The sequence below is a fragment of the Heterodontus francisci genome, chromosome 2, assembly GCF_036365525.1.
Source record: "Heterodontus francisci isolate sHetFra1 chromosome 2, sHetFra1.hap1, whole genome shotgun sequence".
Lineage (NCBI taxonomy): Eukaryota > Metazoa > Chordata > Chondrichthyes > Heterodontiformes > Heterodontidae > Heterodontus > Heterodontus francisci.
This window is the reverse complement of record NC_090372.1, coordinates 166,886,147-166,904,153: the sequence shown is the minus strand read 5'-3', so window position 1 is coordinate 166,904,153 and position 18,007 is coordinate 166,886,147. Positions and strand designations below refer to the sequence as shown.

The window sequence follows — 18,007 nt, the reverse complement described above, 5'->3', positions numbered from 1 at the left end:
GGGCAGCCATAAAGACAGGGCTAAATTGTGGCGAGTCGAAGAGACTTAGTAGTTGGCAGGAAAAAAGACAGAGGCGCAAGGGGAGAGCCAACTGTGCAACAGCCCCAACAAACAAATTTCTCTGCAGCACCTGTGGAAGAGCCTGTCACTCCAGAATTGGCCTTTATAGCCACTCCAGGCGCTGCTTCACAAACCACTGACCACCTCCAGGCGCGTATCCATTGTCTCTCGAGATAAGGAGGCCCAAAAGAATATCCCCTGGTTCTAGATTCACCATCCTATTGCCACGGAACCGTATTTATTTTCTCCTCGGATTAAATACAGTGTGCCTTTAAAACTCTGTTTTAAACTGTGCCTTTAAGACAGTGAGAGGAGCTTTTGGATTTCTGAGGCACAGTGTGCCAGCGGTGCTTGTTACTTAGGCCACAGCAGGGGAGAGAGAGCGCGGTCACATGGTATAATGTTTCGATTTGACTGTGTGTAAAACTGGCCAAAACTGGTCTGAGATAGCCACCAGCGAGGCGTGCTACTGAAGAAAAGAGCTCTCTATTCTCTCGCAGCAGAAAGTCTACAAGGAGCTACAGGCCAAGTTAATTGCCTAAGGAGAAATAAAGCCTTTTTTTGGAAGAGACCATTTGCATTGCTGAAGGTAGCAAAACTCCTTTTCTTTACTTCCAAGCCAGGAAGTATTTGCCTCAAGATTGAATCTCTCTTGACTGATTGTGTTTGCTGGAATTCAAAGTAAAGTTTTGACTGAGAGACTGTCGATTTTAAAATTCAAGTTGACCTATTGCTGTGTTCACCATTGAAAGAACTGTTTGATGCCTGCTACAGCCGAAGTGTTATGAATTAAGAACAGACTATTTCATCAAATCCGCGTGAAGACTTCAAGTAGCATTTGATTATTTTCACATTAGAATACCTCACCCATTAGGAACGTATCCCACAAAGTCTTACTTATTTATTTATTCGTAAGAAAGAGCTAATTTTTAAACCACAATTTTTAAAGAAATTGGTTAACCATGATTTTTGAATGTATGTGTGTGAATGGGGGAGTTAGGTTAAAATAAGAAGTTATAAGGTCTTTAGACACAGGTTTATCTTAATAGTGTTTAAGATTTAGTGTTTAATAAATGGTTAATTTGTTGTTGTCTAAAGATACCTGGTTTGGTCTGTTTTATTCTGGGGGTTACTGGAGTGTTTAGTTTGGCTGTTTTTCCGGTTGGGTGGGAAAACTTTAATAATATGCTACGACCTGTGGAGTGATGGGACTGAATTGACAGTGCGTTGCTCCCACCTCGGTCATAACACTATCTATATCCACCCTGTCACGCCCTGTAAAAATATTGTAAGTTTCAATGAGATCACCTCTCATTCTTCAAAACTCTAGAGGATACAGACCCGGTTTCCTCAATCTCTCCACATAAGACAATCCTGCCATCCCAGGGATTAGACTGATGAATTTCCTTTGCATTCCCTCTATGGCATGTACACCCTTCCTTAGGTGAGGAGACCAAAACTGTACACAATACTCCAGGTGCAGTCTCACCAAGGCTCTATACAATTGTAGCAAGACTTCTTTACTCCTGTACTCAAAACACCTTGCAATGAAGGCCAGCATTTGCCTTCCCAATTGCTTGCTGCACCTGCATGCTAGCTTTCAGTGACTCATGAACAGCATGACATCAACACGTCCCAACTTCTCACCATTTTAGAAATACTCTGTCTTTCTGTTTTTTCTACCAAAGTGCATAACTTCACACTTATTCACATTATATTCCATCTGCAATGTTCTTGTCCATTTACTTAGCCTGTCCAAGTCCCCTTGAAGCCTCCTTGCCTGCTCCTCACAACTTACATTCCCACCTAGTTTTGTATCATGATCAAATTTGGAAATATTCCATTTGGTCCACACATCCAAATAGCTTGTGAACAGCTGTGGCCCCAACATTGATCCTTGCGGTACCCCACTAGTAACAGCCTGCCATCCTGAGAATGACCTGTTTATTCCTACTCTCTGTTTTCTGTCTGTTAACCAATTCTCAATCCATACCAGTATATTACCTCCAATCCCATGTGCTCTAATTTTGTTCACTAACCTCCTGTGTGGGATCTTATCAAAAGCCTTCTGAAAATCCAAATACACCACATCCACTGGGTCTTTTTTTATCTATGCTAAAAGTAACATCCTCAAAAAATTCCAACAAGTTTGTCAAACATAATTTCCTTTTCATAAATCCACGTTGACTCTGCCCAATCATATCATTATTTTCTAAGTGTCTAGTTATCACATCCTTTATAATAGCTTCTCACATTTTCCCTACTGATATCAAACTAACAGGTCTGTAATTCCCTCACTAAATAAGTACTTTGCATCTGTCTTCAGTAGAGAAGAGGATGCTTGCTATGTAGCAGTAAAGGAGAAGTCAATCAGCAATATTGCATAGGGTCAAAATAGAAAAATAGGCATTTAAATATTGGTAGTTCTCAAAGTAGAAAAATCACTTGGTCTGGATGGAATCCATCATGGAAATAAGGGTTCTGGCCACAATCCTCCAATCATCCTTCGATATGGAGGTGGTGCCAGAGGACCAGAGAATTGCAAGTGTTGCATCCCTGTTTACAAAAATCATGGGACAGGACATCAGAAATGCCCCATCTATCAATATTGACGATCACACTCTGGAAATGGTTCAAGAGTTCACCTACCTTGGCTCAACTATCACCAGTAACCTGTCTTTCGATGCAGAATTAAACAAGCGCATGGGTAAGGCTTCCACTGCTATGTCCAGACTGGCCAAGAGAGTGTGGGAAAATGGCGCACTGACACAGAACACAAAAGTCCAAGTGTATCAAGCCTGTATCCTCAGTACCTTGCTCTACAACAGCGAGGCCTGGACAACATATGTCAGCCAAGAGCGACGTCTCAATTCATTCTGTCTTCGCTGCCTCCGGAGAATCCTTGGCATCAGGTGGCAGGACCGTAACTCCAACACAGAAGTCCTCAAGGCCGCCAACATCCCCAGCATATACACCCTACTGAGCCAGCAGCGCCTGAGATGACTTGGCCATGTGAGCCGCATGGAAGATGGCAGGATCCCCAAGGACACATTGTACAGCGAGCTCATCACTGGTACCAGACCCACTGGCCGTCCATGGCTCCGCTTTAAAGACGTCTGCAAACACGACATGAAGTCCTGTGACATTGACCACAAGTTGTGGGAGTCAGTTGCCAGCGACCGCCAGAGCTGGCGGGCAGCCATAAAGGCGGGGCTAAAGAGTGGCGAGTCGAAGAGACTTAGCAGTTGGCAGGAAAAAAGACAGAAGTGCAAGGAGAAAGCCAACTGTGTAACAGCCCTGACAACCAATTTTATCTGCAGCACCTGTGGAAGAGTCTGTCACTCGAAAATTGGCCTTTATAGCCACTCCAGGCGCTGCTCCACAAACCACTGACCACCTCCAGGCGCTTACCCATTGTCTCTCGAGACAAGGAGGCCAAAGAAAGAAGTGGGTTCTTCTCGTCTGTTCAGAGGAGCAGGTAAAAATCATGGCTTGTGGGAAGAGGATGAGAAAAGCCCCCAGGTGATTTTAATCACCAACCCACCCATTTTCCACCACGCAGGCAGGGTTAAAATTGTCTCGACAGACAATAAATATTTTTCCCTAGAGCAAAGGGAAGAATACCAGTACATTGCATAATGTAACCGGATAATTTAAATGGCCTCCATGTTTTGCATTCTCTGTACAAAATTTATTTGAAAAAAGTCATTTTCAACCTGTTTTGAATCCTAACAGTTCTCATAGGTATCTTCTATAAACATAGTAAATCAAAGTGGAACAGTGAAAACAAACTTTATTTTACTCATGAGGAAACTTTTATAGCTGGCCAAATAGCTTTAACACTAGTGAGCTATAAAGATCTTCCATGAATAGAAATGATCAGAACATTTAACATTTCTCCATTGTACATAGATATGTAGAATGTGTTTGTCGTTCATTTTTGAAAGGAAACCTTTAGAATAGAGGGACTTCTTGCATTGTGTATGTGAGGCACAATTACTGAATGATGTTGAGGAAAGTCAAATAGACAATTCAGGCCTCGACAGACCTATATTTCAGCTATTTAACATAGAATCATTTTATCTCTTTGGTTTTCCATCTGTTTTCTTTGAAATATATTTAGTGGCTCAGTTAAAATGAACAGATGTTTGTCTTTCTGAAGATCGTATGGCATTTGCATTTTAATGTTGTTTAATCCCAGCTGACTGAACAGTTAAATGTTTCTAATTTTAAAATACTTTACAGAAGCCTTATCTGTGCATAATTACAATAGCAACAGTTCACTGGAACAGTAAACCTGAAAGCTTTCAGGTTGTTGGTTTCAAGCTGCGTCTATAGTGTGTAAAAAATCTAAGACAGCAGAATTGGTCCCAGCCAACAGGCAGCATTTTGTTTACACTCCAATTCGCATTCCCAGACCCAAGTGAGAATTCCTTACAGTGCTCTGTCCTTCTCAAGGAACCCTCTTGCCCCAGAGCTTTTTAAATAGGGTTTTCCAGTGGATGTGGAACTCTGCCCACACCTGCAATAAGCGCAGGCCCAATGATATTGTATAGCGGGAAAGGGTGCTCTCAGGCTACCGTCTCAATCTCTGAGTAACAGTGCAAGGGTAGGCTGGAGAATACAGGCAGTCATTCTCTACAATTATTACCCCCCAAACCCCACCCCCGCTCTCCAGGATCATCATCAGAACAATTCAGGACCAGCTGGTAATCAATTTCCAATGACATCCAGGAGGTTGTAATCACTGTGACCACATTTACAGCTGCAGACCATGATTCTCCTGCACTTCCTACTGGAACTATTCCCGGCCAAGAGGCACTAGGCCAATGGCCAACCATTTAAATGGCCCAAAATGTCAAATCCTGGTGGTCCTGGCTCTGGACAGGAGCAGTGCAATTTTGGTACAGTTCCCCTGTCTAGTACTGAGTCGAGGGCGGTGGGGGGAGGTGGAGGGTAGAGGTAAAGCTGCATTATAAACTCTAAAATTAAGGTTTAAAGATATTGCCAGCAGTGTATTATTAGTGTCAGGAAAAGATGGCAGGAGAGTCTACTATTTTTGAACATTATCCAGTAACTGGAATACGATGTATTTAAAATGCATATGTGGTGTTGTGCTTTTCACCCCATTTCAGAGTGGTATACAGCTGGGTGTATACATCACTGCTGCAGCTCACATCACTTTCAGATGGTCTTTGCAGTAAAGCCGCAGCATAAACAACAAGGAAATAATTACAAACAAAGGAAGCCGAGATAGACTACAACCTTTAGGTGTCTGTTATCTTTGCTAAGCCCAATTTCAACAGCTAGGAGGGAAGGATGCTGGTAATGACGATCTGTTTATATATTCATCTTATGTTGAATCTTCTCACTCAGGAATTCATGGGAGTTTCACTGTAAGTTTTGTTAAAGGGTGCTTGTTTAGTTGTCTGGAGTGGTTTCCTTCTCAAAGGTTAGCCATACCAAGAGCTGCATGTACAAAAGCAATTAGGGGCTGAAATTCTTGCCCACGCTCATTTTGATAAAAACAACTTCTTAAACTCATTGCTTTTCTTTCCCTAATGTTTCAATAAATTTTGGATGATATCACTGGTGTATACCTCAATGAAGAAGAGACTTGCTGCTGATGTTGGGTGGTGGTACATGTAAAATGTCACAAGCACTGCTGCTACAATAATGATGATGACCAGGAGGATCCCCACAATCAAGCCAGTGTGGACTGAGTCACCTTTCTTCTCTGCAGTGCTGTCTGCTGTCGAAGCTGGAAGAACAGTAAGAAAAATATGACATTTTAACAACTTCTACTAAAATATACGATTAGGATGTTGTATAGATAAATTTAAACATTACACACATTCTGGAATTCCACTACCCTCAAGTAGTAAACCTCAAAAACTACTTGAGTGTAATTGTTAAAGAGGCCTGACAGGTTTGACACACAATTTCCCTGTGGATTGACATTTATGCAAATAAGAGTGATAACATCTGTGATATTTCTTCCCTACAGATTAAATTGCTAAAGCATTAGTCATATTTGAATTTCAGGTAATTCTGGCTGCTCCAGCTATCAAGAAAACATTGAAGACTTTATCACTGATTTACAATGGTTCCAAACATTAAGGTCAAGCTAATGGAGTAAAAAAAATTGTGTGACATAATTGACAAGAGGAAATGATTTTTATAGCATCATTAGCGATAGTCAGCACGGTTTTGTGAAGGGTAGGTCGTGCCTCACAAACCTTATTGAGTTTTTCGAGAAGGTGACCAAACAGGTGGATGAGGGTAAAGCAGTGGATGTGGTGTATATGGATTTCAGTAAGGCGTTTGATAAGGTTCCCCACGGTAGGCTATTGCAGAAAATACGGAAGTATGGGGTTGAAGGTGATTTAGAGCTTTGGATCAGAAATTGGCTAGCTGAAAGAAGACAGAGGGTGGTTGTTGATGGCAAATGTTCATCCTGGAGTTTAGTTACTAGTGGTGTACCGCAAGGTTCTGTTTTGGGGCCACTGCTGTTTGTCATTTTTATAAATGACCTGGAAGAGGGTGTAGAAGGGTGGGTTAGTAAATTTGCGGATGACACGAAGGTCGGTGGAGTTGTGGATAGTGCCGAAGGATGTTGTAGGGTACAGAGGGACATAGATAGGCTGCAGAGCTGGGCTGAGAGATGGCAAATGGAGTTTAATGCGGAAAAGTGTGAGGTAATTCACTTTGGAAGGAGTAACAGGAATGCAGAGTACTGGGCTAATGGGAAGATTCTTGGTAGTGTAGATGAACAGAGAGATCTTGGTGTCCAGGTACATAAATCCCTGAAAGTTGCTACCCAGGTTAATAAGGCTGTTAAGAAGGCATATGGTGTGTTAGCTTTTATTAGTAGGGGGATCGAGTTTCGGAGCCACGAGGTCATGCTGCAGCTGTACAAAACTCTGGTGAGACCGCACCTGGAGTATTGCATGCAGTTCTGGTCACCGCATTATAGGAAGGATGTGGAAGCTTTGGAAAGGGTGCAGAGGAGATTTACTAGGATGTTGCCTGGTATGGAGGGAAGGTCTTACGAGGAAAGGCTGAGGGACTTGAGGTTGTTTTCGTTGGAGAGAAGGAGGAGGAGAGGTGACTTAATAGAGACATATAAGATAATCAGAGGGTTAGATAGGGTGGATAGTGAGAGTCTTTTTCCCCGGATGGTGATGGCAAACACGAGGGGACATAGCTTTAAGTTGAGGGGTGATAGATATAGGACAGATGTCAGAGGTAGTTTCTTTACTCAGAGAGTAGTAGGGGCGTGGAACGCCCTGCCTGCAACAGTAGTAGACTCGCCAACTTTAAGGGCATTTAAGTGGTCATTGGATAGACATATGGATGAAAATGGAATAGTGTAGGTCAGATGGTTTCACAGGTCGGCGCAACATCGAGGGCCGAAGGGCCTGTACTGCGCTGTAATGTTCTAAAAAAAATCAATTTAACAAAGGGCTTCATTAAAAACTGGCACCAAGCTATCTTGTTAACTATTTTCAAATATAATCAGAACTGGAAGAAGGTTCAGTCAAATAGTCGCAATGATCTATTTCAGATGGCATGCTATGTGTTGAACTTCATTTATAAATCATGCAACATCTTTTGCAGACCAACGATTAATTTCATCCATACATGTTAAAAAGTTACGAGCATTTGATGATTCCTTGAAACACAAGGTGTTTGGTTCAGCTAAAAGCAATATCGCTTCAGAACATTGTAGATCTGAGTCCTATACATGGTTTGAGTTTATAATCTAGTTTAACACTGCAATACAGTACTTAGGGAGTGCTGCATTATTAGAGGTGTCAGATATGATTTAAATTGTTCTGGTGAATGCACAATGTGGAGGAGAGCAGAGATCTCTTTCGAGATGTGAAGGACATGAACTCCATACTACATCATAATATAGAGCTGAATTTCATCAGCGGTTGTGAAGTCAGTGGCCTTCCGACACGGAAGTGCCGCAGCCGAGCCCCCGCGATATTACTCACGGGGGCTGATTTAAATGGAGGGGGCGGAGTGGCCGACCTGGTGACATAGAGGAGGCAGCCGGCGCATCCCCGGCAACGGCGTCCGGCACCACTGCGCAGGCACCAGTGCATTTTTAAAGGTCTTCCAGCTCTTCAGGAGAAATTTACATTTTTAAAGGTGCCGGCTTGATAAAAATGTCAATAAAAGTTTAATTTAACTTTGAATCTCCTCTCCCCTCCCCCACTGAGTACTCAATACATAAATTGATCTATCCCCCCAAAAATACACATTTTGAAATTCCGAACTTTCCCCCCCGAACTTCAGCATCGTTGACCCTCAACCCTTTCCCACCATCCCCACAACCAATAGGAATAGTTTTTCCGGCTCCCCCCCACCCCACTCCCGCCCTGATAATTTTATTCCTCCCCCCTGCCGCACCAGTGTCTCGCTTCGGAACTCCACATGGAGTTCCGAAGGGTCACGAGTTGCAGCCACTTGGCTGTAAAACCGCTGTTGGACGACCGGCGGCAGCAAGCAAGTTTATCTGCGTGTTTATTTATCTAAGGTTAATATTTAAATGAAGGCCCCGCCGCCAAGCAGCATGGGGGCTGCACAGAGGCCTTGCCGGCACCGCTGCTAATATCTGGCAAGGCCTTCTCGGCTTCGTGGGTTGTGGCGGGCCGTTCCCGCTACCATTTTATGGGCCTCCCTGGCACGACCCACGACATCGAGGGGCTGGTAAAATCCAGCCCATAATTCTATTAGTGCACATATACATTACTGTTAAGCATGAACAGAAATTATCTTTTTGCGGTGAAACTTTGTATACTTCAGTAGCATTTGAACTACATCTGACCAAATTATGTATTCTTCAAAGGACAATGGGTTAATTTTTGAAGATTCTTATTAGACAGATGCCAAAGGAAGCAAACTCACAGAGGACCTCATCTTTATTTAAAAAAAAAGCTTTGGCTTACAAAAGCTTGCAGGGTGCACATTGTGCTCGTGACAGTAATTCCTGGGTAATGCAAAAGCTGGGTGGCAGTGATCATTAGCATAATACTCACACAGCAGTACCTAACGATAATCCAGGTCCCCATTCAAGAATCCAAATTGCAATGCCTTTGTTTCTTCTCCTGCCGTAGAGCTCTCGTAGCTGGCAGCATCACCAGCCTTTGCTCTTTCTGTTCATTCTCAGCTTCCTGGTCATTCACTTCGTCTTTCTCCCATAGTGGCGATCTTTGCAGGATATGTTCTGAAAATGCAGCACGCCATGATACATCTGGAGATTCTCTCTGGGCTGTATTGAAAGACAACTCCTGTCTTATGCAGATAGTGGAACCTCTGTTTTAGAAGACCTGTTGCTTGTTCTAACAGAGAACGGCTTTCATTATAGTGCTTCTCAGTGCCAGTGCTCAGGTTGCTGAGAAGAGTCAGGTAGTCAGGGGATTATCCCTTGTCACCTAACACCAGCCTGGCACCGGATGGTGCAATCCAGGGTGGATGAAGGACGACAGAGGATACATGCATTATGACTTCTGCCAGGTACAGGGCTACATGAGCTAGTGCTTGGGGGTCACACCATCAGCAGCACAGTCAAGGAGCAGAAGCCTTTCTTGTAGCTGAATAGTTTGGGGTCTTCACATGGAGCATGCAGGACAATCTGTGTGCAATGCAATTGTGGTGAAACTCAGAGCTCTTTCCTCTGGTTTAGTTGCATCCAATGGAAAGGTGATAAATTGGTTCTGCTTTTCAAAGATGGCACCTGTGACCTGCTTGATGATGCTGCTTGTGCCACCCATTGCAGCCTGGAATGCCCCAGAAGCATTGGAATTGAAAGTCATTTACAGCCACAATCATGTGCATGACCTGCCGTTGGTGCTGCAACAGGTGACAAAGGTCTGTAACAGCCTCCCTGGTGAAACAGAGCTGCCAGACATGCTGCTCTTCACTGCAGTTGATGTAGGACAATCTATTGTTGAAAATCTGTGTGGTGTAGGTCTCTTGTGCCCTCCTCTCCTTCAGATTCTTCTGCCAGCAGCCGCAGGTCTCTGCTCTCTACCTTGCTGCTGCTCCCTCACCACCACCTCATCCTCAAGCTCTGCCGACAGCCTGAGCAACACCAAAAATGAGCTGAAGCCCATGCGCAGAGATAGTACTAACGTTCCTAAATGTTGCCTGTTTGTCATCTTCAAACAACTGCAACAACCACAATAGACAAAAAGAGGCCGAAAAGCCTAAAAAGTCTGACCAGAGACTTAACAGAGTGGAGCTGAGGATCCCTTTAATTATCCTTCAACAGATCTCATTGAAACCTACAAAATACTTAAAGGGATAGGCAGGGTAGATGTAGGTAAGACGTTTCCCCTGTTGGGGAGTATAGAACCAGGGGACACAATTTCAAAATAAAAGGGAAGCCGCTTAGGACCGAGATGAGGAGAAATTTCTTTACTCAAAGGGTTGTGAATCTTTGGAATTCTCTACCCCAGAGGGCTGTGGAAGCTCAGTCATTGAGTATATTTAAAGCAGAGAGTGAGAGATTTCTAAATACAAATGACATAAAGGGATATGAGGATAGTGTAGGAAAAAGTCATTGAAGTGGAAGATCAGCCATGGTCATGTTGAGTGGCGGGGTGGGCTCGATGGGCAAAATGGCCGACACCTGATCCTATGTTCCTAATAGGCAAAGGACCCTTATTTTAATATTCTAATGAGGTTCCACTGCTTACAGGCAGCCCAGCCCAATTTGGTGGCTGGCATATTTCCAAAGAAATCAGCTGCCAAAATTCACCCCTGATTTCCAATTTTAGTCCCAAAACATAGGTGCAACAATATCAATATATTTCTCCTTTATACATAATACAAATTGTTCAGAATATGAATATATAAATTGTATTAAAAATAAGACATCAGATTTGTATTTCCCTTCTGATAATTACATACTATAAAGGTTTGGTATCAACATTTTCTACCTTTTCTGAAATATGCTTTTTGGGTCAGGACACCAATGTCAAGGTCAAATGGGGTCACAACCCCACACTGTGTGGAAAAGTCACCTGTCAATGATTTTCCCCACTCCAATTCGCCAATTAGTGACCAGAGGACCCAACAGAAGGCCCTTCAGCACAGAAGAAGCTGCAGCCTGCAGTTTAAGAGAGAGGCATCTCCATTTTGAGGCGCCCTCTCTGCACATTTAAAAAATGTCAAGTTAAAAAAAATGGTCTCAGTAGCCAGGCAGGCCTGCTTGGCCTGTGGTCGCAGCTGCGGCCAGGCAGACAGGGAGGGCCTCAAAGCCTGCCGGGATGTTGGCCAACCCCCCCTAGCCTGCTGCTAGAGGCCATCTCCAGGCAGATGGTCTAGTCTCTAATGCTTCAGGAGGCCTGCAGGCCAACTTGAAAATTCCAGTCAGCCTCTGACAATAGGCCTTAATAGGCCAATATATATCCTCAATTGTCTTGCAGCCAGGTAGCTCTTCAGCCACCGATCTCACCTCCAAGAAAATGGCATGGGGTGGGATGGTGTCAGTGCATAGTATGAAGAATAACACGTAGGCTGGTGTGTGCTGAAATTCGGTAACATATGAATGGTGACAAAATTAATTCAAAGTGTGTCGAACCAGGAGAGATGGTTTATCAATGTTATCTGAATTCCCAAATTCCTGAAACACAAATGAAGTTTCTCCATTGTCGAAAAGGGAGATTGTTTGCTTTACTTTTTGGTAGACGGAGCTTTCATGCAGGGTATTGGACAAGGGGCTCCCAAGGTAAAATCAAATAAATTAACCTGACATACCCTTGCACTAAAATAAAAGCAAAATATTGCGGATGCTGGAAATCTGAAATAAAAACAAGAAATGCTGGAACCACTCAGCAGGTCTGGCAGCATCTGTGAAAAGAGAAGCAGAGTTAACGTTTTGGGTCAGTGACCCGAAATGTTAACTCTGCTTCGCTTTTCACAGATGCTGCCAGACCTGCTGAGTGGTTCCAGCATTTCTTGTTTTTATACCCTTGCACTAACTGGTTTGAAATACAATAATAATATTAATTTCACTCCATGTAATATACCTTGTAAAAAATAATGTTACCTCGCTTTGATTGATGTAGATATTGATGCACCAGATAGTGAGTAATCTTTGCACCACTTACACATCACCTCAGTAATCCAGGCTTCTTTAAATCTAATTATCTAATGGGTTTATTTCCTTTAAAAAGAGTGCTTTTTCACATTGTTTGATTGAAACTTACTTCTATTTACTGAACTATTCAAATTCTAATAAACATAGTGACACAATGAGTTTAAGTTGAAGAAATTAAAAAAATTTTGACTCTACATTTTGTATAAACAACTGTCTAATTTTCCCGATGGAATTGCAGTCTGAATTATCTCCATGCTGGAAAACTATATTTAATCTATTTTCTAGTGTATTTAGCTGCAGTTGTACCATGGCATTCCGGATGAGTAATTCTGCACTAATGATTTTTTTTTCACCCAGTATTACTCAAGCTAAATGAATGCATGTTACTGGCCCATTGCTGTTAATAGCATCGTGAGATATTTTCCCTGTTATTCAGCTAAAAACAGTAACATTAATTATACCAATTGTCAGATGGTCATGATAATGAGAGAACAATTGAAGAAAACGGCATCATTGAACAAACACGCATCTGGGGAAAGAGAACAGTGCAAGTTGCAATTAAACTGGCTCATCTTAAAGATAAATCAAATAGTGAATCAGAGTAAACAAATAGCAGTTAATGTTATGAGTGGGAAATATAGAATTGTAATCTGTATTTAGCATCTTTATCTGCTCATGTCCCTCATATCATTTCAATCTGCTGTTGGTGATTACCCTGGCATCAAACAATCCAACACATGCAATGGATTCATCAAGCAGCAAGAAATGGCCATACTATCAAAGTCCTGGTGAGTACTTGGTGAATGCCCTGACCCAACAACAACTTGGCTGAGGTGTGGAAACCAGGAAATAATATTAGACAGAAACAACCAAGGTGCACAGAGAATTGGGAGAGACAGATAGCACTAGAGTAGGAAATAGTAAGACATTAGCTGGGGTCAGTGTAAGAGGGAATGTAGTAACGTCTAAATTAGGTTTACTGTGCATGTATATGACTGCGCAGAGTGTGGTAAATAAGATTGGTGAGCTGCAGGCACAGATAGACACTTGGAAATATGATGCTGTGGCGATGGTAGAGACTTGGCTCAAAAAAGGACAGGATTGGGTACTAAATATTCCTGGATACAAGATGTTCAGGAAAGATAGGGAAGGAAGGAAAGGAGGAGGGGTAGCTGTATTGATTGAGAATATTACAGTGCTGGAGAGAGAGGATGTCCCAGAGGGTTCAAGGGCAGAATCTATTTAGAGCTAAGGAACAACAGAGGTATCACTACATTGCTGGGTGTATTCTATTGGCCACCAATTAGTGGAAAAGATATAGAGGAACAAATTTGCAAGGAAATTACAGAGGGGCAAGAATTATAGAGTAGATTTAACGGAGGCCTTTAATTATCCTAATATAGACTGGTATAGTAATAGTGTAAAGGGCAGAGAGGGGCAAGAGTTTCTAGACAGTGTTCTGGAGAATTTTCTACATCATAAGTTTCCAGTCCAATGATGAAAGAGGCATTGCTGGATCTGGTTCTGGGAATGAGGTGTGTCAACTGAATCAAGCGTCAGTAAGGGAACATTTAGGGAATAGTGACAATAACATCATAAGGTTTAGGTTAGCTATAGAAAAGGACAATGAGCAATCCAGAGGAAAGATAATTAATTGGGGGAGGGCCGAATTCAATGGCGTGAGAACAGATCTGGCCCAAGAAAATTGGAATCAAAGATTGGCAGGCAAAACTGTAACTGAACAATGGCTGCTTTTAAAGAGGAGATAGTTCGGGTACAGTCGAGGTACATTCCCACAAGGGGAAAGGTAGGGCAAACAGATCCAGATCTCCCTGGATGATGAAAGAGATAGCGAGTAGGATGAAACAGAAAAAGGATGCATATAACAGATGTCAGGTGGATAAGACAATTGAGAACCAAGCTGAAGATAGAAGGTTCAGAAGGGAAGTGAAAAAAGAAATAAGAGAAGCAAAGAGAGGGTATGAAAAGCGACTTGCGGCTCACATAAAGGGGGAATCCAAAAGTCTTCTATAGGCATATAAATAATAAAAGGGTGGTAAAAGGAGGAGTGGGGCCGATTAAGGACCTAAAAGGGGATTTACGCATGGAGACAAGAGCCATGGCTGAAATACTAAATGAGTACTTTGCATATATCTTTACCAAGGAAGAAAATGCTCCCCAAGTCATCGTAAAAGTGACAGTGGTTGAGACATTGAATGGGCTAAAAATTGATAAAGAGGAGGTATTACATAGGCTGGCTGTACTTAAAGTTGATAAGTCACCAGGACCAGATGAGACGCATTTGAGGATACTTAGGGAAGTCAGGGTGGAAAATGCAGAGGCACTGGCCATAATCTTCCAATCCTCCTTAGATACAGGTGTGGTGCCAGAGGACTGGAGAATTGCAATTGTTGCACCCTTGTTCAAAAAAGTGTGTAAGGATAAGCCAGTCAGTTTAACCTCAGTGGTGCGAAAGCTTTTAGAAACGATAATCTGGGACAAAATTAACAGTCACTTCGACAATTGTGGATTAGAAAGCCAGCAGGAATTTGTTAAGGGAAAGTTGTGTTTAATTAACTTGCTTGAGTTTTTTGATGAGGTCACAGAGAGGGTTTGCATAACCCTAACGTGACATCACCTTTAAGAAACCATACCTTTAAGAGATCAGGCCATTGATGCAACTCATGACATCATCAGACATGTAAATGGAGGAGACACCATTTTGTAAGGCTCACTCAGCACATGGCTTTACAGAGAACAAACACACCCAGAGAAGAGAAAAGACCTGTAACTGAAATTGTGCAATGCAAATAAGTAAGACAATAAATAGTGTTTGAGTTAAATCCGAATATAATGCCTGCAGTTGTCATTTAAAGAAGAATTAAGAACACAGCACAACACTATAGTTTCTGGCGTTGAGGCTGGGATAAAAAAAGAGAAAAAAAAAGGATGAAGCACAGAAGGTTCCAAGGTTAAGGAAGACAAGGAAAAAAATAGTCGGGAGCAAACCAGGACTGGATCAGAGAGACAACTTGGACTGGAGCAGAGAGAAAACCCGGGCTGGAACAAAAACGCTTTGCATGTACATAGAAATAAGGAAAATAAATGTGATGCAGCCATAAATTAATTATTAAAAGGGTTGCAAACCTGAACACTCTAGCGATTTTAAGAAAAAAAAGGGTTTACGCAAAGGCAAACCACACAGACAATCCAGGAACATATAGAAGACTTGCATTCTTTTTATTCATTCATGGGATGTGGGCATCGCTAGCTAGGCCAGCATTTATTGCCCATCCCTAATTGGCCTTGAGAAGGTGGTGGTGAGCTGCAGTCTTTGGGGTGTAGGTACACCCACAGTGCTGCCAGGAAAGGAGTTCCTGGATTGTGACCCAGTGACAGTGAAGGAACGGCGATATAGTTCCAAGTCAGGATGGTGTGAGGCTTGGAGGGGAAGTTGCAGATGGTGGTGTTCCCGTGCATCTGCTGCCCTTGTCCTTCTAGGTGGTAGAGGTCATGGGTTAAGGGTTGAGGATACCAGGTTTTAAAAAAATAATCACCATGTGTGCACAACAATTAATAGTTTTTCCAGCTGTTACAGAGACGGACAGCAACCCAGGGTCACACTAGAGCAAATGCCTAGCAAAATTCGGATGCCTAATGGTGGCACTCGATATCAATACATCCTGAAGAAAGAGAGCGTTACACATACACTATGCGGAACCAAAAGTCAACGATATCTTCAATATATTCACAGACACTGGAACCAATGATTATGATGCAGCGAAGGATGCTCTAACAATATATTTTCAACTGAGGGCAAATCCTCACTATCGAATTCATGTCTTCAGGCAGCAAAACAAGTTAAGTACAAGATCCTGGACATGACGAGACTCAGAAGTCTGAGCCAGAATTGCAACTTCACAGACATAGACAAAGAAATCATCTCCCAGATCATTATCACCTGCCAATCACCAAGACTAAGAAGGCAAGCTCTTTGAGAGGGCGAATCGTTAAACTTGCAAAGTTGTTAGGTTTACTCGATATTGGCAGCACGCTGAAAGCCAGCAAAAGACAAGCCAAAGTCTTAGAAGGGAGAGAAGCACATAAAATAAGATGAGAATTCCCTGAGGCCAGGTCAGGATTGTCAACATAATCCATAAATGCCACAAGAGGAAGGTTTCACCAGAGAAACACATCAAACACAAGGGCACAGAGGAAACTCAGAGAAAGGACCGAGGCACGTCAAGGAAGACCAAGACAGAGATCATAATCACCTCACGTTTGAACATGCAATCATGGTGGTGGTCCATTGTAATATTACTTGTTCCTTTGGTGTGTGAACTATTGTAGAATTCACAGGACTCCAAGCAATGTCCAAAGAAAACAAGGGATTTATTATAACTTGACTGGAACACATATATACATAAACAGTTACTGCATGAGCCACATCTAAACACATCTCACTCTGTTGGGCTACACCCACTACCCCTTGATCATGTGGGATGCGACATCACTTCCTCTGGTTCTCTTCACTTACAGCTCTTAAGGTCGTCCCCTTTTTTCCAAAGATAAAAACATATGTACAATATACAATGATGTTGCAGTTCAGACCAACTGTACATGATAAATTAAAACATTATTTACAAGCAAGTAAGTTTAACACTCTCTGAAACATACAGGAGGTTTGCTTATTCGTCCCAATCTTGTTATCGTAAACCTCTTCCCAGAGCTGAGCTCATCGTGATGACTCCTCTGATACTCTGGATACTCGGAACTCTGGTTAGCATGTACTTCCTCTGTGCTCGTAGCCTCTGTACGTTCATCTTCAGATTATGTCTTTGAACGTGTCTGCAATGCCATAGGGTTGCCACATGCAGTGTTGTCATAGAGTTCTCTGTGTGACTTCTGTTCAGTCTGGGAATCACACCATTTGGCTGGGCTGGGCTGGGCTGGTAGCATATCCTAGCAACCTCTGCAGGATACCGAGTTCCCGATGCTGACCTTATGTCCTAGTCACAACTGAGCTACTTCTGGTACTGTTTGCTTGTCATATGATGCCTTCATGTTCCTTTGTTTAGAAAGCTTAGAAAAATGATGACTGGCAACATCAACAAACACCGGCAATCCCTCTGGCCACCGGGTGCTTGCTGCAATGAACTGAAGCCCAAGGAGAGACTGCCCCAGTCATATCACCTCTTCGTGTCAAGACTCCCAGCTTTTGTGTTTTCCTTTACATGGACTGACCTGATACACTTGACCTGGATATTTTATAGCACCTTTGGTGCATTACTAACTTCATGTATTGTGACAATTCGTAAACCTCGGCATACTGGAAGTCCTGCGACAGCTGGTCCTGTTTTGTCTACAATATAAAACATTTTTTTTCATTCGTGGGATGTGGGTGTCACTGGCTAGGTGAGAATTTATCGCCTATCCCTTAGTGCCCATGTGAAGGTGGTGGTGAGCTGCCTTCTAGAAACACTGCAGTCCATGTGGGGTAGGTACATCCACAGTGCTGTTAGGAAGAGAGTTCCAGGATTCAGGACTGCAGTGGTTCAAGAAGGCAGCTCACCACCACTTTATCAAGGACAATTAGAGATGGGCAATAAATGCTGACCTAGCCAGCGACGCCCACACCCCATAAATAAATAATAAAAGAAGTTCTTGTGGTGTAGGTATACCAACAGTGCTGTTGGGAGGGAGGTTCCAGGATTTTGACCCAGCGACAGTGAAGGAACGGCGATATAGTTCCAAGTCAGGAAGGTCTGTGGCTTGGAGGGGAACTTGCACGTGGTGGTGTTCCATTGCACCTGCTGCCCTCTCCTTCTA

At 42.8% G+C, this 18,007-nt stretch overlaps 1 protein-coding gene across 1 annotated transcript in view; it reads right to left on the bottom strand.

Annotated features, from left to right (window-relative positions):
- LOC137348185 (plexin domain-containing protein 2-like) overlaps nucleotides 1-18,007 on the bottom strand; it is a 455,424-nt gene that overhangs the window by 14,929 nt on the left and 422,488 nt on the right. The window contains exon 13 of the mRNA XM_068013514.1: nucleotides 5,661-5,821. Coding sequence (XP_067869615.1) covers nucleotides 5,661-5,821 — 161 coding nt within the window. The remainder of the gene's footprint in view (nucleotides 1-5,660; nucleotides 5,822-18,007) is intronic.